This window comes from Crocodylus siamensis, chromosome 2, assembly GCF_052110815.1.
Source record: "Crocodylus siamensis isolate JL-2025a chromosome 2, ASM5211081v1, whole genome shotgun sequence".
NCBI classification, from domain to species: domain Eukaryota; kingdom Metazoa; phylum Chordata; order Crocodylia; family Crocodylidae; genus Crocodylus; species Crocodylus siamensis.
The window spans coordinates 90,269,045-90,294,901 of record NC_143396.1 but is presented as its reverse complement, the minus strand read 5'-3'; the positions used below and the strand labels follow the sequence as shown (position 1 = coordinate 90,294,901).

At 44.7% G+C, this 25,857-nt stretch overlaps 2 protein-coding genes across 4 annotated transcripts in view; one reads left to right on the top strand and one right to left on the bottom strand.

Moving 5' to 3' along the window:
• Positions 1 to 12,678, bottom strand: part of HHIP (hedgehog interacting protein) — a 124,515-nt gene extending 111,837 nt beyond the window's left edge. For 2 of the 3 annotated variants that reach the window (XM_090036317.1, XM_090036318.1), the window contains exons 1-2: positions 11,965 to 12,678; positions 3,241 to 3,436 (exon numbers count right to left, since the gene is read on the bottom strand). In XM_090036317.1, coding sequence (XP_089892443.1) covers positions 3,241 to 3,436; positions 11,965 to 12,243 — 475 coding nt within the window. In that variant the 5' untranslated portion in view covers positions 12,244 to 12,678. The remainder of the gene's footprint in view (positions 1 to 3,240; positions 3,437 to 11,964) is intronic. The other variant, XM_090036316.1, reaches the window with a different exon arrangement.
• The window catches only part of LOC149870487 (uncharacterized), a 293,036-nt gene continuing 275,499 nt past the window's right edge, over positions 8,321 to 25,857 (top strand). Inside the window, exon 1 of the mRNA XM_090036321.1 lies at positions 8,321 to 8,392. The gene's annotated coding sequence lies outside the window, so the exon portion shown is untranslated. The remainder of the gene's footprint in view (positions 8,393 to 25,857) is intronic.

Genomic DNA, 25,857 nt, shown 5'->3' with positions numbered 1-25,857 from the left:
GGGAATCAACTCTTCAACTCCTGCAGCTGGTGTGAAACTGCTCTGTGGCTGCTCCTTCGGCTCAAGCTGCAACAACACTTTTGGTCCTGATGTACCTTTTGGCAGTAAGAAGGAAGAACTTGAGAATAAGTTTAGCACTAGAATATCTTGTGTTTCTTTTAGCCTTCCATTTTCCTGCCCACTGCATATGGCTACACCAAAATCCTTCCCTTGGCTTTGCAGAGCAGAACACCATGGCTGTGGACAAGGGACAGGTTTGTTTCTCAGTGCATGCAGCTTTCATTAGATCTGCCCTTGACTGAAAGAATAGTTTCCCTTTTATTTACTTAGCTACATCTGCTGCCTAGCAAATGCTAGACACTCCCATCGTAAGATCCAAGAGCCTCTTCCAAAACATAAAATTCACAATAATTGAATAAATTACATTAAGCTCATGTACCTTCAACAGTCATTCACTGAACTTCACTGAGTTTAGTCATCTGGGATTAAATAAGAATTTTACCATTACACCCTCGTGTGGTATATGCCTGTACAATTTTTAAAAATATTCTTTTTATTCATCTTACTATTTATTTCTGGACTTGTGCAAAAGTAGGAAGAAGAGACTTGAGCCTTCATTTTCTGGGCATTTAACCCTCTTGCCAAGCTGAATGGGAAATTTGGATGCAAAAATGCTAACTCATGCTCATATTTTGTATAAAAATAGATACCTAAATGAACCAGGAACCCAGAGCTAAGCCCTTACCAATATTTTTTCTTGGTAGATGGGAAAAGAACTGTAAATGGATTTCCAGAGTAAGTCAGTCATAAAGGTATTCAGAAAATGAATATAAAATTTCTTGAACATTGCAATGAGTGTTTTTGTTAAAATTTAATTTCTAGAAAAGTTGTTGACCAATCATGTTACTCAATCATTTCCTACTTCATGATAAAAGCACTTTTTCGGGTTAGCAAGCTCCTGTTTTGTAGATCAGTATGAATTATTCCCATCTTGCAGAAGAGGAGAAATTGAGTTTCCAAGGGTTACAGTGAGTTACAGGTAGAATCTGGATTAGGGCTTAAGGCCTCTAGTTCACAGCTCTTCCCCCATTCCTCCAAGCCACATGAAATGAAACTCTTTTCTTCAATCATGTTTGTAAAACTTTCAAATTGGATATGCAGATTTCACAGCTGGATTATAATATTCAAATGAACTTTAATTTACATATATATTTTAAAAGACACTCTAGAATTCCATTGGTCATTTCCCCTGGAGTGGATCTGAATCTCAGGACTTTCAGGAAATAATAATATAGGTTGCAGTAATCATTCTTCCAACCAGATCTATTTACGTTATTTGACATAAGTGTGCAACAATTTGTTGTTAGTTTCTCTTACTTTCAGACATATCTAGAATAATTATTAGCATCTGATTGATCTGGGAAAAATCCTATTCTAATGGATACTAAAGCATGTAAGCTCTTTCCTGCAAAGCATAGTGCTCTGTCCAGTGCTAAAGTTATGCTTTCATCTGGTTATCTTTCAAGACAACCTGGGTGGTCACAAAAAGCACTTGACATCTTGATGCACTTCAGCAGTTTTACATATACACAAACTTTGTAGAAAAATAAATTTGTCATTCGTCACCACATATGTTGATCTGGGGAGTGAGGTTCCTGTGGCTGTAGCTCCTGTGCTTCTCAGCTTATTCTCTCTCCCTCCTTCCCCCTTCTTCTCTTTAACTTTTTTTGTTTTTTGCACTCTATAGAATATTTTCCTTAGAATTTCATGGAAGGAGGACAATCTAAACATTTGTCAAAATATGCTCACCCTCTGCATTAGTTACAAACTCATGTTAAAAAAAAAGTCCTTGTGGTGGCATCTAGCATGGGACAAACATTTAGAATATCTAATCTGTTATCACTGCTCAGCAGGCAGTCTTGGCAACTATGATCTATTCTGCTTTGCTTTGGGGAATGTGATAAAGAGCAAGAAACAGCTGGCTTAAGAAAGCCATAGAAACATCTCTGTAGTTTATAAAGACAGTAATAATATTTTCATATTTGAATGAGTTTAGATACATGTTAAACCACACCAAAGGGAAAAAGCAACTCAATTCAAAATGTTTTCTCAAGTCAATAAGAGAACACAACAAAAAAAAAGCCTTGCACCCCTGGGAGATCAAAGCAAACAAGTACGTACTGTTATAAGCTATTAAGGAACACTGTTCCAAGTCCACTTCACTTACAACCACCCCTAGTACTCAGTCCTGATGTTTTGTGTTATACTTTTAAAGAAATATCATGTTATGAATTATTATTCACAAGTTTCAGTTTTTTGTGTTCTTAACTCAAATCTGTGACATTATTTTGTACCAAATTGTTTCTCAAAGTTATCCTGGTTTAACCTTTTTCTACTGGGACAATATTATTTATAACTATTGTTTTGATACAAATGAAGGAACAGTTTAAGAAAGGGCCGTCTTAAATGTCAGTCATGTAGTACTGTAGATGCCAAAGATGCTGCTTTTTGAGGGCCTTTTTTAATCTCGGGCCATGGTGATTCATTATAAAAGTGATAGTAGATGTTGTGTGATCCCTTTAGACACTGTGGAACAAATTCTGGTTTGGTTATGCCCAGGTAGGCTCCACAGACTGTGTGTGAGATTTAGCTAAGGACAGAATTTGATTGTTAAAAGTACAAAAGAACTGATTCAGTGACCACTGAAGTCAATGGAAAGGCTTCATTGATTTTGGTGGGCGTTGAATGCATATGTTTAAAAACAACGTATAATACCATCAAGCCAGGAAAAGACACTTAATGTTCAACATCCTTGTATTATCTATAGAAGAGGGCTTCTCTTGCCTGCCCCCCCCACCCTTTTTTTTAAAGTAGCACATCAGTTAGCATAGTTTTTGGACTGTTGGCTAGTTGCTTACATTCTATGGATGAACATATGAAGGATGCAGTAGAAGCAGTAACATTCTGGAGACTTTGAAAACTACAAGAATTCCCAGGGGACTTCCTGGTAAAATTAAGAGGAGGCTGGGAAGAAAAAAAACTCCAAATATTTACTTTAATAGGAAAGATTCCCCCATAAGAAGGTCTTGATCCTGCTGCCCTTGCTCTGGAAACCCCTATTGATGTGAGTGGAGATTTTGCACAACTGAGGACTGCAGGATCAGATCAATGGTCTCTTAGGCAACATCAAGCATTTAAATGTAGACATCTTTTAGTCCAACATTTTGTTATAGGTTTTACCTGGTATGTGACCTCTGCAAGTATAAAAGAATTCTTTACAATAGTCTTTGCACAGGTAGGGAAGAACTAGTTCTCTTTCAGATGTTTCCCCTTTGTCAGGTGAATGGAATAGATTCTGAGCATATGGTGAGCAGTGTGCACATTTGATTTCCTCCAGTAGCTTCATACATTCTGTGTTGTTGGTAACAGAAAATATCTGCAAGCCACAAACCAGAGACAAATAAACACATTACCTATTTCCCTGTCTTAAACAAAAAGATCTTTCAAATAATGTAAGTAGATCATGCCAACTTAATCAGCAGTTATTTAACATTACATTTGCATCACATTTTAGGTCACCACGTTAGAAGAATCAAGTACAGAAAGTATTACTATAAAAGAGAATTAATTACTTGTGCGACAACTCATAAGATTTTTGTGGACTACACAACTGCTTGCTTCTCTTCCCAAGTGAAAAAAAATAATTTACTCAGATTATTTTATGGACTCGTCTCTTCAAGCTGTTAGTCATGCCAGTATTTCTGGAAATCAGCAGGAATACTCACATGAGTAAATATTACTTCCATAGGCATGCGGCTGTAAGAACAAGCCCTATTGTCCACTCCCCTTATAGGTGATGGTGAAAAACACAACTGTCAAGTCAAAGTAAGATATATACACAGTCACCATAAAAGTTGTCCAAAGATTTAAAATTCTAATGTCAAAAAACATAAGAAGAACAATACTCAGGTGTCCGGGAGATATGCATGTTTTGAATTATATTGTGATCTTGCTACTGAAAATCAGTGGAGTTCTCAAACATCATTCCCTGGATGCCTTGGTATTCTTTCCACTTTTCAGTACCATGATATTAATTACATTCTCAAGTGGAAGCTATTTGTTGGTGGAAAAATAAATACATTTTCAGTGATTTCTATTGATAAGAAATTAAAAAGTTTAAATGTTCTTTAATGTCCTGTTGGCCCTGTAATTCAATTGAGAAAAGAGCATTTATTATTATGCACAGTACTTACTTGAAGAAGCATACACCATGCTTGATAATGTGTATAAGTAAATACAGGAGCCTGGGGAATGTCATACCAGCATACCATGAAAAATAAATGTTAATGGAAAACAGAATGTCCTTTTCTATTGGTCTTTAAATGTTATGTGCTGTGTTACTCGTTGTAAGCCACATGGTTTGCTTTTTGATCATTCATTCCCAAAGTATAGGATGGGTCAGCCTAGACCTCACTGGGTGCATCTAAACATCCAATTAATGTGAAGCAATAAACTCAGGCTCATATTGCACTGGAGTTTATTGCTCCTGGACACTGCAGCACGTTGAGCCAGGTTGGAGCAGCCTCAGCTGGCAGGGGACACAGGGGATCAGCCTGCCAGCCCAGGGCTACTCTGACCCAGCTCAACATGATGCAGAGGATCTGGCTGGGGCATGAGGATGCTCCAGTGTGGGACTAGCTGCCAGGCAGCCCCTGCACTGAAACACCCTCATGTCCCAGCCAGCACCATCAGTGTCTACACATGCATTGCTGTTCACTAAAGAATATTGCTATAGGAAAGTACTTGTGTTTACTTGTGTCAGTGTTTAGAAGTACTATCCTATGGGGAAGTTAATTAGTTTCCTGTGACCTGATAGGGCTGCACATGTAGATACTGAGACTTTACTGCAGAGCTATTTAGGCAGCTCCACAGTAAATGTCTCATGTAGATACACCCACTGATGCTTATATGAGTTGGGTGCTTTGTGAACATACGGCTTAGCATTTCATTATTTATGTTTGTTAATGTAATAAAAAATTCTAATGTAAAAACTATTTTTAAAAAAGGTAAATAACAGCAGTGCAAATATAGGATATCCTCTTGCTATTAATGTGCAAGTTTTTCTAGCTCAAGATTAATCATCACAATTACCATTTTGGATTCTAAAAGCACTCTATAAAATAATGCAACACTGTTTAGACATTTATTGAAAATGGTTATAGGTAAATTAAATCATTCAAAAGGCATAGTGCTTTTTTGGCCCATAATTTGATCATGATATCTCATGGATGGCCTGTCTTCTAGTATGTCCTAATTAAGTAACATAATTCTGAACTTGCTACAGAAGAGTGAGAATTACATAGACCCTGCCTGAAAAATGTTTTTTAAAAACACTTTTCTGTTGTTTTAAATAGCTAAATATGCCATTCAATATACTACCAATAGCAAAATACTTCTAAAATTATGTAAAATAGTAAATGAAGCAATCCATATTTAAAATAGTCCTGTATCATATCAAATGGTCATTAGTGAGTTAAGACAGCATTTCTCAAGCATTTTGAAAGTCAAAATCCTATTCAGGAACAGGAAATTAATTGTGTTTCCTTTTAGCCCTGCTGTATGTTATCAAAAGACGGTTCAATGTGAGTGGTTACTTAGAATAGTCCTATTGGCTTCAACTGCACTAGTAATGTATGTATAACAATATTTAGCTTCTATCCTTATTCTGCTCTCAGACTGAATTTTCCCAGACCTAATTCTGTAGGATCAGGCCATAAGCATTCTGTTTACTCTGTGTTCTTCTTATATCAATCTCAACACTTTCCAAAAATGTATTAAGTAAGAATACTGAGGGTAAAACCAGATGTCAGATTTCTCCCAGGGCAAAAGTGTTTTAACCAGGCATCCTAAAGCCCTGCAAACCCACTGTCCCACTTTAAGTACGGGTGAAGTATCAGTGATAATGCTTTTTCTCAGAACGATCCTGGATAATTTGAGCAAATTGTCATTTATTCTAGGGACAAACTAAGTGTGAAAAGGACTTTGCTGCTCCAAGGTTTTGACTCAGATTATCAGAACCACTTCAAATGCAACATCTGCTTTTACCAGAATGACTGTCATGTGTGGTTCCTGTTTTCTCTGTCTGCTGTCCTGTTTCCAGAAAAAGAATTATGTGACCAGTGGAGCATTGTGTTTTGGTAGGTGTTTGTTATGGTTTTTTAAAACCTATATGTTGTTTGGTGTTTATATTGGAGGAAACAGGTGAAAGAAGTCTTTCTTGCACTTGGAGCAGAGATTTTGAGGTGAGTGGTGTTTTTTAATTCCAGGGGCATTTCATTCCATAGTCTCAGACTAGTTTCCCAGAAAGCTCTGTCAACCCTGGGCAAATTTTGCTCTTGACAGTTCTTTAGTTGACAGAGCAGCAGACTTGTTGACCACAGTCTTCATCCCAAAGGTTCAGATGTTAATATATGTAGGATCCAGGCCTTTAAGCACCTTGAAGATAAGAACTGAGACCTTGAAGTTCACTTGATATTCCATAAAAAGCCAGTGTAGAAAAAGGAGAGGTTGTATATGCTCACAGCTATCCATGCGTTCTGCACTAGTTGGAATATTCTAAGGACTGACAGATTCATGTTCAGCTGTAGTCCAGACAGGAAGTGAAAAAGTCAGGAGGTCATTGTCAGCCAGAATGGAACGATGTCTTCCAGGCAACCATAAATAATAGAAAATGTTAGTTTTGAATGACGCTTGTAAGACTAGGAGCTTAATATCAGGAAGCATGAACAATCCTAAACTGCATACTGGATTGGCCAATTTCAGGTCTGTGCTTTCCATCAAAGGAAATTGCACTGTAGCTGCAAACTCGTCAAAATATTTTCTTCTGTCCGCCAGCATCACCTGTCTTGCTAAGGCCCAGTTTCAACCAATTGTTCTCATTTGTGAGATGGTCTCATTCAAGAGTTAGGTTTTCATTGTGATAATGGTATGACTGTATGTGGTGAAACATCAGTAGGTAATGCAACTGGTGAATACTGAGTTTGTTTACTGAATTAACTCCACTAATGATGCAAATATATTGCTATAATTCTATTGGATGTGCCCAGGGAAAAAACAAAACCATCAAAGCGAATTCATTTTTCCTGGTGGAAATTTATCTGCCCAGATGTACATAAGCAAGAAATACTAGGATCCATTTTAATAGCTAAGGCTAAAACAAAAAGATCCTAATCCTCCCAGTCAGTTGCCATCTATTAGAAGTTAGACTACAGGAATTTACTTCCTCTCACAATTTTGAGAATGTCATTTGGTCCTGTAGTAGCTAATCAGAAGATTAAGGAATTGGAATCAATAAATTTTCTGAAAATCAGATGCAGTCTTCCTACTGGTCAAATATAGGAGAATGGCAATGCTTTGCTCTATGTGAGGTCTGAAGTATATTTGAAGGGCAACCAAGTCATCATTCCATTTTTGGTTTCAATAAATGACTAGTTTTACTGAAGGAAACTGAACAGGTTTAGCCCAAAGCTGAAATATTGTTTTGGATGTAGGATGTTTGGTAAACATTTAAAAATGACCTTTGCCTTTTAAATTGACAATGTCTTTGGCCTTTTAAAGAGTTGTAAATTAATATCCTGTTTCAATTTTTAAAAGTTATATGTGAAACCATTAATAGCAGTGGTTTAAACAAAATATGCTGTGGAAAATATGTAAAACTTCCAAACATTTATTGCAACACGCCTACTAATGATTATGCCCGCTGCTGACTAATTTACAACATCTGTAAGATCATCCTTTAATCTCTAGCCACAGGAAAGAAAGACAGAATAAAGGTAAGATAAATATTGGAACATGAGAGAATGTGGAGCCTACAAAATTAGTTTATCAAGAATAAAAATAGTGGAAGCAAGAAGAAATAAAAGCAAGACTCAATAGGCAAAAATGCTTTAAATCTAATATAATCATCTGTTTTGCATATGCCGTGGTATTTTATTTGGAAAAAATAGCTGGGTTTGATGTAAGAGAAAATATATGACAGTGAATTAAGACACTGCATTAAAATGTATTTGGTATAAGAGCATTTATGTCTAAAATTATGTGCCTACAAGATTGTTCAGCTGTTGGGTTGAACATATGCTTCTTCTGTACTATACTGCTAGATTATGTCATTAAAGAGTTCAGTTTCAATTTTAGGCTAATATGTAAATAGATCATTGTACCAAGGCAGCTGTTAAAGGGACCCCAAGATAAGTTATTTGTTTAGTTGGATGTGTTCAACAATAGCCTTTGTTCCTGAAAGAGCCAGAGCAAACAAATGATTGTAAAAGGACACACTTGAAAACAATTACTTTTCACCCATTCCTTGACAGCCTTGGTTGGGAAACCATCTAAGGTAAGGAGGACTTCTGTGCTTGTCTGGCTGTGAGCAGACTTTTAGAAACTCTGATATTACAATATTTGATTTGGCTTTACTGACTCTAATGATAAATAGGAGGGTATTCCACAAAGCTAGAAGACAAAGAGTTAAATATCAACAGCATTTTGCAAATATGTCATTGAGACAGTGGAATGTTACATTGACTTGTTTAAAGCAGTGCTTGCCAACAGGACTAGTAGTATTTTCATTGTAAATACAGATCAGTAATGTGATCATAAGATTCTCAGAGTATCTCAGCAAGAAGTTAATTTGAAGTTTAAAATGTCTACTGAGCATGCTCAGTAATTATTTGAAACACCCACCCTTAAAATTCTTAATGCTTACATTCTTATTTATGTGATAGCCCCTTCATCCTGTGGATTAATATTTAACACATTTCTTCTATATAACATCAGAACTTTTTTGTAATTTTTATGCAACAATGTAGAAAATGGGGTTTTGTAAAAATTCTGTCCAAGTGTTTTGTATGCTATATCTGTAATGTCTCCTGTAGAATGGTCACTGCCCCCTATCCATAATGTCTATACATGACATGAATTTTGGAAATTGGTCCTAACATGATAAAACAGAGAGGGCCATAACCACCAAGATGTTTTTAATGGGTGAAGAATGTTGTTCTATAAACTTGTAAAATAATATGCATTAACAAGTGTAAATCTGTATTTATAAAGAAGTTTTTAATATCCAAAAATACATAGAATGGCACACCAGGTAAAAAAAAAATCCGCTTCAATGATATTTTTCTACCTCTCATCATGAAGAAGGGAGTTAAATAAAAGATATATTTAAGTATTGTGAAGAAACTAAAACCTACATTAGCCAGGAAATTCAAAATTGACTGAAACTCCATCCTTGATTCACTATATTGAACCCAGAGGTCTCCAAACAGTGGGTGATTTCTCATAGCATATGTGTTGCAATACTTACATATTCTAAACGGGGTGAGTTAAGGATCTATTTTTTTAGTCCTTACTCTGGCTTTTATGCATTTGAGCTAGACTCAAAGTTGTTTGCATGTAGTTATTTTAGAGCTTAATTCAGTTATCACGCAGCAGCTTAATGACACAGCCTTTGGACAACAAGAAGATATATATCTGCCCTGAATCTCAAACTACTGCTGCATATGGTATGAATAAAGAGAGATCTGCAGCTGAAAACCTGTAGTAAGATAGTTCTCACTCGTCTGGGAATAGAGGGGATAGGACAAATGCTCCCTCAAAAGGCATGAACATTTGGACAGAGCTGGGGACTGAAGGAGAATGATGTTCTCCAGTTTCACCCATTAGTGAACCAACTAACAAACACAATGGTGTTGTTGTTATTCTTTTGCCATAAGCAACAGGACTCTGTGTGTGGGCAGCAGTTTAGTGGGGAGGAGGATAAGTCGACCCCTTTTTGTCCTATTGATTTTTTCCTATTTGCATGACTTGAGCAAATTAAATGATGCAATATGGCTTTTTGTTACAAAACAAAGTGAGAGATACCACCCAGACACATATGTTGATTCGTAGAAGCTGTTTACATGAGAATGGGGTGAAATCTACCGTGAACTGAGCATAAAAATTCGATTCAGGCTGGCTATTTTTTTTTTTTATTATGCTTGGGCCAGCAAGACTGAAACACAAGTTTTCCAAGAGTCTCTCAGACCTTGACAACTACAGTGCTGTAACTGAAGAATTCTTAATTAAACCTAAAATGGGGTGGGGAGGGGGGAGAAGGAAGACACCTGATTGTTTATTTCACGTGCAGTGATTCTTAATGACATTATTCAGCAATTCCCTCTCCCCCTGGACACTGGAGGCAAGGTTGATTTTCATTGCCCTGATTCTTCCCACCTCTGCTCCCCACCCCCCGAAAAAAAAAAAAAAAGAAAGCCTCTGCACAGTGAGGCATGAGCAGGTTGGGAAGTCTCAACCACCGCCCTGGTGAACACATATTGCTTAAATGAAATTGTTTAACACACCAGCTGCTGCTGTTCCAGGCATCTTGAAGTTAGGCAATGCCAGGCAGAGTGAAGACCCATATCTGGCCCGAGAAATCAGTGGTTAGGAAACAATCTTTAGGCCAGAGACCTTTTACCCTGGAGGCCTTGCTGGAGCCGCTTGCTTGCAGCTGATGGATGGAAGCATGTGTTCACTCAAGAGCCGGGAGATCAGAGAGTTGTGATGCACCAGCCCCAGCTCCCATCCAAATAATAATGACAATAACAATAATACTAATACTACTACTAATAAGACACCTTTCCTGACCAAACATAATGTGGAGAAGAGAAGACTGAGGGAGAGATTTGAAAGATTTGATAGCCAACTACCTGAAGGGTGGTCCCAAAGAGGATGGAGCTAGACTGTTCTCGGTGGGAGATGACAGGAGCAATGGTCTCAAGTTGCAGCAAAGGAAATTTAGGTTGGGTATTGGGAAAAACTTTCTCATTAGGAGGGAGGTGAAGCACTGGGACAGGTGAACTAGAGAGGTGGTGGGATCTCCATCCTTGGAGGTTTTTAAGACCCTGCTGAACAAAGCCTTAGATGGGATGCTGTCTGTTGGGACAGTCTTGCTGATTGAACTAGATGCCCACTTGAGGTCCCTTCCAACCCACATTTTCTATGGGTCTGTGAAACATGGGGAGCAAAAATAAACCAGAAACCCCTGTGGAGTGAGGGCAGCACTTCCCCACTGCCCCAGCCAAGCTGCTCCTCCCTGGCCCAGTGCCTCAGCATCTCCCAAGGGGGCTGGGACCTGCTGCCGGCTCCACAGCACAGCATCCAGCTCTGATCCTGCCTTGCCCACAGTGGGGGAGAGCTGGAAGGGTTGGGTGGGGGGGAGGTAGAAAGATCCATCAGAAACCCGCACCTTGGCTTTTTCTATACACAACACAAGCACATATCTGGCCCTGCTTGGACCAACAAGCTGCCCTCTTAGATGGGGAGGGGGGTGGGTGGGAAGTAAGTGTGTGGCAGGCAATCAACTTCTAGTGCCTTGATGTGGGGGTAGGGAGGATAAATATTTGGCTGGCAATGACCACCTAATGCACTGATCTGGGGAAAAGAGGGTAAGTCTGTGGCAGGCAATGACCCCCTAGTGCCTTGATCTGGAGGGAAGAGGGTGTGTGGCAGGCAGTGCCCGCCTAGTGCCTTGATTTGGGGGGCACAGATAAGTGTGGAAGGCAATGCCCCCTCTACTGCCTTGATCTGGAGGGAACAGGGTGTGTGGCAGGTGATACCCCTTACTGCCTTGATCTGGAGGGAAGAGGGCACGTGACAAGCAATGCCCCCCCCCCCCGTACCTGGATCTGGAGGGAAGAGGACGAGCGGCAGGCGATGTCCCGCTATGGCCTTTATGGGGGGGGGGCACAGACAAGTGTGTGGCAGGCAATATCCCCCCTACTGCCTTGGTGTGGAGGGCAGAGGGTGTGCGGCAAGCGATGCCCCGCTACTGCCTCGATGCGGGGGGCAGAGAGGAGCGTGCGGCAGGCCGCGTCGCGCGGGCGCCCCGCCTGTGCCCGAGCCGGAGAAGGAAGCGGTGCCTACCTTGGTGGCGGCGGGCAGCAGCAGCAGCCCGTGCCGGCCCGCCCGGGCGCAGCAGGACAGGCGCGGGTAGTGGCCCCGGCAGGGCAGCAGCTCCGCGCCGCTCGCCGGCTCGTCCAGCAGCAGCAGCCTCCGCTCGCGCTTCTTCAGGCGCCGCGGCGGGCTCCCGTTGAGGCACCGCCGCCTCCTGGCCCCGCTCTCCCCGAACTTGGCGTCGCCCTCGAGGAAGCAGAGCACCGCCGCCACCAGCAGCAGCTTCAGCGGGAGTCTCTGGAGCATCATCGCCGGGGCGGGGGGGGGGCACTGCTGGCGGGGGTTGCCTTGATGGGGCAGCACTGGGAGAAGCGGGGCAGAAAAACCCGCCGGAGGGTGCAAAAAAAAAAAAATAAAAAGACACGAGGCAGGAGGATGCTGAGGCGGGAGCGGCGCGGGGGACACAGGTTTGCAGCCTAGGGCAGAGCCGGCGCCGCGCTGCCCCCGGCCGGCGCGGAGAAGCCGCCGTGCCCCGGCGGTCCCATAGACGGGAGGTGCGGGAGGCCGGGCAGCGGGCGCCTGGCTGCTGGGGGGCTGCCTGCCTGCCTGCTCCGCCGCTGCCGGCGCGGGCTGCTGCAGCTCGCCGGGGCTCTCATGTTTCGCTCCCTCTTTTCTTCTTCTTTTTAAGCCGCGCGCGGGGAGGTGCTGCCACCGCGCGCCCCTTCACGTCACCGAGAGGCGCTGGGGGGGTCGGGGGGACGGGACAGGGACCGCGCCGGGCCGGGCCGAGCCGGGGCGGGGCGCGGCGCGGCGCGGCAGGAGGCCGGCGGAGGAGCAGCTGCTGTGGGGCGCAGCCCAGCTGGAGGGAGACCTGCCCGCTTCTCTGTGGAGAGCAGCACCCACATAGGACCCCCCCCAAACAAACCAAAGTCCCCTCCGCAGTGTAGGGATGCCACAGCGAGGAGCCCCCGCTCAGGGAACAGGTAGTGGGCTCTCCATGCACCCCCACCTCTTCCTCCTCCTGCAGCAGGGGTCAAGGGACCAGCCGTGTCACTGCTGCCTTCATGGACCTTGGCCACATCCCCGTGCCCCGTGGATTTGTTAGGCCTGATTTGGCTTGGGACGCGAAACAGTTCTTTACCAAAAAAAAAAAAAAAAAAGTGGTGAAATGGAAAGGATCCCATTCCCTCCCCGCCCCCCGCCCGCACACCCCACTCAGGGTGGTTTCTCCAGGCTCCGTTCCTTTACGGTGCAAATATTTGAACTTGCCCACAAATTACGCACTCAGGCTGTGCGCCGGGAAGTTTGCCGGTGTCGGTGGAAGGGAGAGAAATGGCTTTCCCCCAGAGCTCGCCACTAGGCCTCGCCCAGAACGCAGTGCCAGCCCCTTCTGCAAGGGGTGCAGGGAGGTGAAGTGGACAGGCCCAGCAGCCCGCTCAGAGATCCACTGGTCCCACCCCGGTCCTGCTGCGTTTGGGTCCTGGGGATCCAGCATGCATGCAAGATGTAGCCCTCCCTAGGTGGATTCTGCTCCACTGAGAGCTCTGAGACTCAGATAGAAGGTACAATGGAGGTGCTTCCGTATTACGATCTGCCTTTTTTTTTGGCCAAGCTTGCAAAGAAGTTATACGTATTTCATTGGCATGTCTATAATTGTCTGGATTTCTGTATGTGCCTAACCAGAACATGACAGTCTGACCATCCAGTTTTGAATGCCCCTCTGATTAGTTCCAGAATTTCCTGGAATGGTATGGGCTATGGGCATTGATAGCTCCATGAATTTGGGGGGAAATTGGAAAAAAACCAGAAGGGTGAAAGTAAGGGGCATATTGAGTTTCTGCTGTCCGTTTAGCACAACCAGAGCTTCAAGCACTACTTCTCAGTAAATCACACAAGAATTCAAAGGCACCCATTAATGCCTCCTGGCCAAATGGTCCTACTCTCTCATCTCTGCCTATCCTCCTGATAAACTTGTTTCCAGACAATAATAGCATGGGGGGAAGGAATGATGTGTGCAAGGAGGGTGCACACAGATCCCTTTGCATGCTGGAGTGAATGGGGATCTTTGTATATAATCAGGAGTAGGTGCAGAGAACCCTTAGCATAGAGATGATGAGGAAAAAGGGTGGTAGATTAAGCCCTTTACTTGTGGGGAGGGAAGGCCTTTGGAGCCCCTGGTATGGGGTAAAGGATGGGAGAGTATATGTGAACTGGCGGGGAATGAGGAGAAGAATGGGAATGTAAGCCCAGACATTGGGGGAAGAATGAGGGACAGTGGAGCTGATGTGACCCAGAGCTCATGGAACAGAGAGAGAGGATGTTATGGGAGGCAGGGGAGGAATCTCTACTCTGTCGCCCTGGAGGGAGATGGGACTGGAGTCAGGGGGCTCCGTGACCTCTATGGAGGGAAGTGGGTATCAGGGTGCACAGGCAGCTGCTGGGCTGGGAAGAAGAATGAGGGAAAGGGAGAATGGGGCAAACTGGTCCCTTGGCAAGGAGAATGATGGAACGGAGGAATGCATGGAGTCCCCAGGAAGTGCACTGAGCTAAGCTTCAGAGTCTACAAAGTGTGTAACACTTTCTCCTCTTCTAGTTATTTTGAACCTTAGAAAACTAAAGCCTTCAGATTTACTAGGGAAAAAAGACTGAACCAACTCCTAACACAGTCCAAATGGAACTTCATAGAAGTCTGGCCTGACTGCAGGCCCAGTAAACAGGCTATTATTGGATGGCCAGATACAAAAACTGTTTCCTTTTCTGTCAGTCCCTTCTCAAGCAGTGGTCTCCAACCTTTTTAAGTAGAAGATCACCTCTGGCATTTAAAAGCAACCCAAGATCTACCACGTGCTGCTGCCACTTCCCTGCCCCACTGCCCATCAGTTAAGTCTGTGGGGAGAGAAGGGGCAGGGGCAGATCAAAGCAGAGGGATAAAAAATTATTTGGGGATGCACCTCCCCAGCAGATAAGTCCCACCTGGCTGGGGCCCCACTCAACATACCCCTCCTCCCGCTTCTGCGGCACTGTCCCTCACTGTGAGCGCCTCAGTTTAGCCCCAGCCCCTTCCCTCCTCCATGGACTGACCTGCTGCGCTGGGCTGGGGCATGCACGTGCATGCACGCGGGCATTCAGCCCCCCACCCCAGCCTCAGATCAACTCCAAGAGGTTCTGAGATCTACTGCAAGAGGCTCTGAGATCTACCAGTGGATCGAGATCCACTGGTTGGTGACCACTGCTCTTAAGCAAGCATCTTTGGCCTGTATGTATGTCTTACTTCTCTTAGTCCTGTGCCCTCATCAGCCACAAAATATGAACTACTTCAAATATGACATGTCCAGGTCCCACTCAGCAAAATAATATATTCATATTTGAAGGTGTGATGATGGTGGCATACCAGGACCCCCTGCCCTCAGGTGTGTCACCTAGGGACAAAGTGGCCTTAAGTATCAGGATATAGACACATGAACAAATTACAGCAGGTTAAAACAGGGTGGGGAATTATTGTATTTCAGCTGCTCCAAAGAGTGTGCTCACTCTTCCTCTCACATGAAGCAAAAGCTAATAAATGGCAACTTACCACTGTTTAACTGAAGACTTGAGTGCCACAGGTTAACTTCCACTTATCATGGGGCAAGAGTTGGCACAAGGACAGTCACAACAGAGCAGCTAACGTGCAGTAAGTTCCTTCCCCCACTTTGTGCAATTTGTTTGTTTGTTCATGACCCAGTCAAAAAAGCCTGAAGTAGTAATGATAGCTATATTAGTGTGTGGATGCTGGTATGGAATAAAAGTGGCTTTATTCCAATATGAAACAAAATATTTGCACCAGAGGGAAGAGACTTTTATTCCAGAATAGTGTGCATCTGGAATAATTATGATAAGTAATCTTTTATACTGTTAAAAGTTATGGTCAGTTTTTCTGCTTGGCGAACACTGATACTGTTAGTGTAGATTCTCACTTCAGGGCACCACATGTATTATTGGCATTGAAGCTGGACCCCACGGAAAAAATGTGAATCTGCACATACACTGTGTAAGAAAACAAGTGTTCAGTTCAAGTTTATGTAAGGAGCTGTGGCCCCAATCCACACATTTCCTTTCTTCCTGAAGAAGTAGAGAGAGAAGGTGAGGAGTGTAAATCTGTATCATCAAAGAAATACAGTTGCTAGTAAGTAACCTTTTCTTCTCCTTCAAGTGTTGCCTGTATAAATACCGATTTCTATGTACTACCAGTACCAACTCTCAAAGGAGGTGAGTTTGAGGTGTATTAATTAAATAAAGAATGGTTTCCTGAAGTGGGAGTCAGATCAAGTTGCCAAGTCCAGAGACTGATGCCTACAGTTTCGCAAGGTTTGATTCTAGGTACTAGTTTTGCATAGTTGTTGTATGATAGGGACATTTCTCAGAAGTCCTGTGGAATGTGCCTCGGTACTAGTAAAATCTAAGGTCAGGTTCAGATATGCAGGCTTGCAAGGTGTGTGCTGCTACAAACCTCTTTGCAGCACCACAACCTTACATGTTGCATGTTAAACTGTGCATGGCACTGCTAACTTGCAGTGCTGGGGCAAAATTTGCTATCTGGTAGCAAAAAAACCAAAAAAAAACACAGAAAAAAAAAGTGGCACACAGCACGCCAGTGTCATGTGTTGGGACAAATGAGGAGTTGGGGGAACTGGCAGCCCAAGGCTGCCTGCTCCCCTGTCTCTGCATGCTGCGGAGCCCCTGCTCTGTAGCATAATGTGCCCCAGCCAGCACCCTGTTTGCTCAGCATGCCTCATGGTTTCATAGTTGGTAGGATTGGAAAGGACCTGAGCGAATCATGAAGTCTGACCCCCTCCCCTAGAGACAGGAGAACAGGCAGCCCTGGGCTGGCTGCTCTCCTGTCGGCATATGTGAAGAAGTGGTAAAATTTAATAAGCATAGGCTTGTCTCTGCAAAGTAGGCACAGGGACACCTATGTGTCACTGCTTTTGTCCACAGGGCTCCTCCTGGAGGCATCCTTCTGGGGACAAGCATCACAGCTGGCTCTGACTGTGGCACCCAGCTTCTCCCCTTACCAGGATAGATGCGGTGTTCCAGGACCCTGGGGCCCCCCGCCACTGGCTCCAGTGGGTGCAGTGCTGTGGCCCAACAGGCATGCAGCCTTGGTGATGCCACCACCTCTCCCCTGGCCTCATGTCTGGGACCAGTTCCATCCAGATGGGACTGCTGGCAAGTGGAGGAGTCTGTCCTGCCCCTGCTGGGAAGAGGGCCCCTGCATGACAGAGGAAGGGGGGTTGGGAGAGGAGGGAGGGAGGTGGTGGAGATGGCCTGGGAGCACTTGCAGGGCACAAGGAGGAGCCACCCAGGGGAGAAGGGAGGAGAAGGGGCGGGGGGAAGGGTCCCAGATCCCCACACCCTGTGCAGGATTTACCAGGCTGTGGTGACAGCTGGTTGGCTTGGCTGGGAGACTGTGGTTCCTGAGCCCTGGGTTGGTGTGGGGGGAGCTGGAGCCAGATCTGGCCTCAGATGTGGGTGAGTCCTGGTGGTGAGGCCACCGGAGACTGGCCTTTGCTAACCTGCATGATTCAGGCTCCTCCCTGCTCCCACTGGTTTCACACAGGAGCTGGGAAACCTGCCACTCCCAGATCACATTGGGCCTAGCTGTGGCAGTGGGTCCTGCCTGGCATGAGTCCCTCCTTGCCCTGGCTTCTGGTATGGCAGGGCAGCAGTGCTGTTCCAGGCCTGAAGGAGGGCCCTGCCTCTGGGGACTCTGGGTAGGTCACAGGTCTGGTCACTGCACCTGGTGGTGAAGGAATAGTGGGGGGTGGGGGGCTCTGTGGGGCCAATGATTTGGGCCAGCTCATCATAGTGACCCATGGTGGATTGCCTTGCTCCTGAATGCAGACTGGTATCATGCACAACATGAAATTGCCTGTGTAATGTCTTGACTTTGCTTTAGCACTGCTGCCAGGTCTTGGCATGTCCCCACTCTGCCATCAGTGCAGCAGTCACCTGTTAAATGTGCTCATTCTGGTGTTCCTGGGTGAACTGCTGCAGTGTAGCCACTGGGCCCCAAATGGTCAAGAGGTCAGTAACCTCTTTGGGCTGCCAGCTGGGTCCCTGGCCTGGGCAGACTCCTGCAGCTGGGTCTCACCACCTGCCTCACTACAGTTGCCCATGCTCGGGGTCAGCCCCATCCTATCCTGTGAAACCTGCAGCTGCAGGGGGCCCAGCAGCCAAGGGGCACCCTGTGTCCAGCTGCTTGTCCCCTCCCTGCCCCCCCCCGCTGCCAGCATCGCATCCAGCCACTTGCTACCCCCCCACCCTGCTGCTCACCACCCTCTGCCCCGCTGCTGCCAGCTTCAAGTCTGGACACTTGCCACCCCCCCCCCCACCTGCTGCCACCCCCCGTGCTGCCAGCATCATGTCCAGCTGCTCACCATGCCCCCCCCGATGTTCGTCACCCTCCCTGCCACCACTGCCGGCTTCAAGTCTGGCCTCTCACCACCCCCACTTCCCCCAACTGCCAACACTGCTGCTGACAGCTTCTTCAGCCACTTGCCACCCCTCCCACTGCCGCTGCCGGCTTCTTTGTGTCAGGGGGCCCCAAAACTATATCTTGCAGGGGGCCCAAAAACTTGTGCACCAGCCCTTCCCATGCTGCCAACAGTAGACTCTGGTGCTCCCTGCCACTCACTGACGCCTGCAGCTATGGCCTGGGTGGCCCTCGCACTGAGGTCCTGGGGCTACTTGCCAGGGCCCAGGCCTCTTGAACAGTGGGACAGCTGCCCCATGTGCCCAGCTCTAAAGCAGACCAGCTGACCCTCGGTGCCTCTTCGGGGCCAGGACAGGCCCTGAGTGCCAGGCAGGCTCAGCAGCCAGTAGCTGTGAGCCCTGCTACACTTTTGATTGCTCCAGCACATCACACAGCATGCTGGAGCAGCAGGGGCTCAAACGGAGAAGTAGAGACACTCTGGATGCCAGGCAGAATGTCTCTCTGGAGAACCAAGCCTCCATTTGTTATAAGTGTGCTTTGTGCTGCTTTTATTCCCCAAGCTTTTTATTGCTACCAGGGAGTCCCGGTAGCAAATTTGGATCCTGGTAGCTAGTTTGCAGTATGGCACAGGATTTAATGTTCTAGGCATGTGGTTTGTGGTGCCGTAAAGAGGTTTTTGGCACCACAAACTGCATGTGCCTGCATGTCTGGACATGGCCCATGAGTCCTGATCCTGAGGCAGTCCACATGGTAAAGCTGCCTCATAGTAAGGGATCCTGAAAGCCCAGGCTTACTAGCAGCTGGCTAGGTAAAGTTGAAGGAAACGAGGCAGGAAGTCTGTGGCTTGCTGGAACCTCATCAAAACCTTTTTCCATGATACATCTTGGTTTTGATGAATCGGCATTTGCCTGTTTTATTGGAAAATTCCTAACCAACTCAACTGATGATGTACTCCAGCCCTCAACATTTTTTTGCTGTTGTGAATGTCACATCTCTTATTCTGTGCTTGCTACATTCTGGATATAGGAAGACTGGCACAGAAAGAGTGTGTAGAGCTGCACATAGGAGACAATTGGTGTTTAGACAGCCATAAGACAGGCTGTCAGGGTAGGGCTTTACTGAAGAGTTCACCTGGACTCTTACTTGAGCCTTGCTCCTTGTAACCCAGGTACACTCTAGGGTATGCCCTATTCTCAATCAGATGGGACAAGTAGGCAGGAGGGGGTGCTGTGAGAGGGATGCCAGAATTTTGAGTGGATCTCTCTTTCCCCTTTAGAGTTAGCCCAAGACCAAAGTACTTAACTATATACAATTTACTGAGCTAACAACACACACACACACACACACATATATATATAAAACTCTTTAAGATAGCTATAATTACAGATATAGATACAAATATACATATAAAGCTCTGTTAGCTAGAGGAAGTCAGACCTAGGGAGGGCATTCGTGTAAGTACCTGGGCCTCAGGCCCAGAAGAGGAGTGGATCCCAGGACAGTCAATCCAGCAAATTTATACCACAAGTGGGTTAGCTAATAAAGACATCCTTACAGAGCCCATTATACAGAATTAATACACCCAACAATAGAAATAGATACTGAATAGGAAACATAACTATACCAGATATTAGATGCACTGTATGTCGGTTCCAACCACTAGGTCCCTCAAATGGGATAGGGTCTTCTCCCCTTAGACTCACTCCCCCAAGGTCCCTTGCCGGGGGGCACCTCCCCTGTGGGACCTGGGCTCCCGGTAACTTATGATCCTTCCTCTGGGGGCTGTCGATCTGGCCTGAGTCCCCACACCATCTCAGGCCTCCTGGAGCCGTTGACTTTGAGTTGAGGGTTCTTCCCTCTGAGCCCTGTGCCCCGTGTTTGGGACCCAGGGAACCTATGGGTTCCCCAGTCTCATGCCTGGGATCTTTCCCCTTCCCTGGCCCTGCTCTGGGCATCGGGGCTCTTTTGATTCAATGCTGAGGCACGCTGCGGAGCTCTGGTTATCCGGCCTAGAGCTGGGGCTAACTTGAGCAGCCTCGAGCTGCTCCCAGAGCCGGCGCTTCATGTGCTGATCCATGCACCATTGATGCATTGCAGGGTCCAGATGATGGTCTTCTCTGGAGCTCCTCTCTCCTCACCGTCACTGCCACGCTGGGCTTTTATTTCCACCAGAGGCCCCGGCCCTGAAGTCTGCCGGACCTGCAAAGTGCAGTCTTCAGTCAGGTCTAGGGGCTCCTCGCATCTCTCCCACCCTTCTGAGCAGGGGTGGGGCAAACCCCTCCCAGCTGTTACCTGATTGGTGGAAATGTTCCAGCAATCCAAAGTGTCCTTCTCCAAGCTGGGCTTGCTAAGCAAAAGCAGCGAGCCTACCACACCCTAATGTAGCTTCCATTCACACGTGCACCCTTTAAACTGACTGTGATGGTGCATTCAACCCAAGCTACCTGGCCTATATGCTATTGTCCTAGTGCTGCTTATACTTGGACTGATAACCCACATTTGCAGTGTCACTTCAGGCTAATCAATATGGATGCTGCCATCTTAGCAGCTCCTGGCAGCAGGTGCTGGTAGAAATATGTTTCACTAGATGTCCTTCAGTCAGTAATAGGTGGACAATTTAGTCCTCTCAAACCTTCCTAGATTTCTGCCCATGGATACAGCTAGTCCCCTTCCTATAAAGGCTTTGGCTAATAGTTTCTTGCCACTGTCTTACTTACCAGAAGTAACCTACTAGCTTAGATAAACTAGTCTGGCATTTAAGACCCATATAGCTCACAACCTGCTGCTCTATTTGCAACATTTCAACAGCTCGACTGAGCACTTGAACAGAGATGCTATCCAAAAAATTCTCCTTCCAGCAGGCTGTCAGATGCTGACCCCCAGGCTAACTTTGTGAGTTCAGGAAGAGACAGGATTTTGAGAGAGCTAGTTAGACAAGCCATTGCAGGTGCTGATGGAAAAGCTGGAGCAAGACTTCTAGGTCAGACTGTAAGACAGGACATGCAGATTTGGAAATTTTGGATTGGGACCACATTGAGCATTATTGTACAATGAGGAAATGGGATCACAAGTAGTAGACGGAAATATATGAGCAATTGTTTGGAATGATGGCCAGTAAGACAATCCTAGCCCAGATCCTGCCCAAGCCCAGCCTGCTCCAGTGGTCCCCCTTCCATGCTATTAGATCCTGCAGTCATTGGGCAATTCTGAATGCGAAATGAGTCAGTGACCTCTATGAATAAAAATGCACATGAGCAGATGTACCCAATGTACTCCACCCCTATGCAACCCCAGGGAAGAACAGATTCATGAGCAATGTATCAGTTGCATCTCTTGGCTCTATAGTTTTATTTTATTGGATTGGTTTGTGGCAGATGCAATATTGGAATTGTTGGTTGTCAATGAATTATTTTTCTGTTCAATTTGTGAGTACTTGTGAACCAATAAAAAGGGACAGGACTTCAAAGCAAAAATCTGGAGTCTCAGAATAAGAATATAAAAAAATTGGTCCACAGAGAGAGTGCACTAATATTGTGATAACATTACAGCTCCTGCCACTGTGGGATCCTCTGGCCTCCAATCTGGCACTGCCAGGACTTGTGCCCCTCTTGCCCACCTCTAGTTACCTACTGCTCTCCCTTATCCTCACATATGCTGTGCCATGCACATCACACTGCAGGAACATGAATGGTAATATACAGGCTGGTGTTTAAATGGGTTTGTAGACATTGCCATTTTGCATTCACTCAACCAAATGCACATCCTTAACTATTTCCTCTGTCATTTGCACTCACATCAGGTAGTGTTGTATGAGTGAAGGTAATAGAGGGGTGCTTAGCTTTCCCAACATAGCAAATGGCATAGTTATGTTATTGGATTACATTATTGTTTGATGTCAATAAAGCCCTACCTTCTTAAATTAGAAAATACTCTTTCTTAGGAATATTTTAGTATCTGTCAGCGCATCCCTGGTGTATATCTATGAACTACTGTATATAAACTAATCAGAAGGAAGTAGTATCTTTTCCAGTTTTAAATCATGTACACCATGTGAAGGACACACAACCAGCCCATGTCTCCATTGCAGTTCATAAACTCTGTTTGCTCAAAACTATTTGTATAGGCCCTGGGCATTCTTTTCTGCCAGCAATTATACAGCCAGACAGATCATGATGAGACTCTTTCCTTCACAGTGGTCCAATCCTTCCTTCTTTTCCATGACCTTGATTTAGAGAGGATTTCCCCAGCCCCAATGCAAATGGACTATGGTGCATAGGATGAGCTGTCTGACACTGAAGGAGTCCCCATCCCCACAGAAATCATAACAAATATCAGTCCTGGAAAACATAGCATACCTGCTGGCAATGACAGCTTGTGCTACGCTGACTTTACAATGACTATTGAACAGACCAGGACTCTGATTTATCCCATGTGGATTTTCATAGTTAAACACAAAGACTCTTACCAGATTTGCCGCAGTTGTCCTGGAAGGCGTTGCTTCTTGAATACTTTCACGCCCTGTTCCTAGATTACTTACTGTAACCGTGATACACTTAATACTTGCCCGAGCCTGGCTTTACTAAGAGAGCTGTGTTTTTTTCTCCATTCTAATTGTTTCACACATATTGCATAGCATGAATACGGTGGACACTTTCCTACTTCCCACTGAAATATTACTTTGAAGAAACTTGCCTCTGGGGGTGCACAGAATCAGAAACTAAGTTGCAGGAATTGTAATAAGAACATATCAGAACAGTACTATTTCCCCTATCAGTGTGCGCACATGCATTCCACTCTTTTTGGTAAGGCAGTGAGCGGAGGTCAAATTGTATTTGATTTGGAAACTTTGGATTGGGATATTCCCCATGGTAAACTGTGTATCACCCATGTGAAGACACCATCTATGACATTGTAATATACAGGACATTTATTTTAAGTTAGCTGTGCTACTCAACGTTACTTTTCAAACAGTGCAAAACCACTTTTTTAAAGGTAGAAAACAGCGACATGCTCATCAATCATTCTCATATATCTGTATGGAGCAGAATTTAATTCAGATACATAACTTTATTTTTGAGACTATATCTTTATCTAATTCATGCATGTAACATCCAAAATTTGATGCTTGTTTCAATGCTTAATCATCCTCATAGTCAGGTAGTTCCTCCTAATCTCCAACCCAAATTTCCTTTGGTACAGTTTGAGGCCTCTAGTTTTGTCCCCTACAGTGACAGAGAAAAGCCCATCTCTGTCCTCTCTATAATCACTCTTCAGGTATCTGAAGACTGTTATCAAATCCACCCTCTTTCTTATCTTCTCCAAATTAAATATCTCTAGTTGTTTTAGTCTTTCCTCATGAATCAAACTTCCCAGACCTCTTATTATTTTTAATGCCCTCTCCTGCACTCTTTCTAATCTGTCCACATCTTTTTTGAAGTTTGAGACCTGAAACTGGACACAGTACTCCAGGTGAAGCCTCATCAATGATGGATAGAGCAGCAGAATCACTTCCCTAGATTTGCAAGTGATGCTCATGTTAATACAACCAAGTATGCTGTTGGGGGTTTTGGGGTTTGTTTTTTTTGCAACAAGAGCACACTGTTGGCTCATATGCAGATTCTGGTCTGCTGTAATCCCAGGTTCTTCTCTTGAATACTGCAGTTTAGCTAATCAACCCCCAGTCTGTATTTGTACATTCAATTATTAGTCAACCTTTAATCAGAAATTAGCACTTAACTTGAACTGTAGCAGAGTTGATGCTGTGATATAATCAATATGGGCACCTATACATGTACCCAACCCCTGCTCTGATGTATGCTAATTAGCACACTCCAGCAGCCTCGACGTCATGTGTATTCAGCATCCCTGTGCTTCAAAATGGTGGTGGGGTGCTTTAACTAAAGCTTGATGAACAAGCTTTAGTTAAAGTTCCCCAGCCCCCATTTTGCAGTGTGGGGTGTGGAATACATGAGATGCTGTAGGCACTTCAATTAGACCAGCTCCCAAGAGCCGATCTAATTAAAGCCCTCCCCCACACAGTGCTGGAGCACCATATAAAGATGCTTTAGGATACCTAGATACTGGTTCATCTAGGAATTTAGAATGTAGTCATAAAATTACTTTAACCTTCTGGAACAGTTAAGGTAATTATTCATCCATTAGTTTTGGGATCTGGATGATTCTTCTGGTTGATATTATTGTATTCATGAATGCAGTATTCAGAGACAGTTTGGACAATCAATATTTTTCTAAAGGTTGAGATGGAGATTTCACTAATTTAGTACAAATTAGATCTAAGCAGCTGGTAGGTACATGCACAGGTGCTAAATTATGAATCACTTCTTTTAACTATAAGGTGTATGAACAGAGTAGTTACTTCAATAGAAACATAAGTTGATGTAGGTGCTAGATGAACTTTGACTGAATTTAAGGCCAAGCCATACTTTTAAAATAATAGCCACCACCACAACATCTTAAGATGGGAGATACAGTAGCAGATGTTGTAACTATCTGTTCCTGAATAATCCTAATAGAAAACAACTTCTACTTCATTGTATAAGAATCCCTTGTAGATCACTTAAAACTTTGCCAAAGAATATGCTGCACCTAGTGCACTCACAGTCTATTTCTGTTAAGATTTCCAGATTCAGGCAGCCAGTTTTGACATCTACATTAGCCAGGAGATAAACTGAAAGCTGTTCTGCCAGGACTAGAATGGCCCAGTACTGGAAATAATGTGACGATTTAGGATCTATGAAAAAACCCATTGTCCAATTTCATCTTTTTAATTAGGTTCACCAGTCAGAGATAATGTATAGTGGAACCTCATTTTTTTTGGTACAGTGGGAAATTACCAATCAAGGAACCAATACACAATAGTATTTTGTATTCACGCTTATATTTGACAATCATCTACAAAGCTATGAAAAAAATATTCCAACTTTATTGTCCTTCAGTTACTAGATACTTTGATTCCATTGTACGTAATTTGCTAGGACATTTCCTGGAAGATAGTTTCATAGTAATTTCATAGTTTCTAGGGTCAGAAGGGACCTGAGCAGATCATCTAGTCCGACCCCCTGCCATGGCAGGAAAGAATCCTGGGGTCAAAAGACCCCAGCAAGGTGTTCATCTAACCTCCTCTTAAACACCCCCAGGGTAGGAGCTTGTACCACCTCTCTTGGAAGTTGGTTCCAGACCCTAGCCGCCCTGACCATGAAGTAGCGCCTCCTGATATCTAACCTAAACCTACCCTCTGCCAGCTTGTGACAGTTATTCCTGGTCACTCCTGGCGGTGCTCGGGGAAACAGTGACTCCCCCAATGCCTGCTGATCCCCCCTGACTAGTTTATAACAGGCCACAAGATCCCACCTCAGCCTTCTCTTTTGGAGGCTGAACAGGTTCAGGTCCCGTAGCCTCTCCTCATAGGGCCTGCCCTGTTGTCCCCT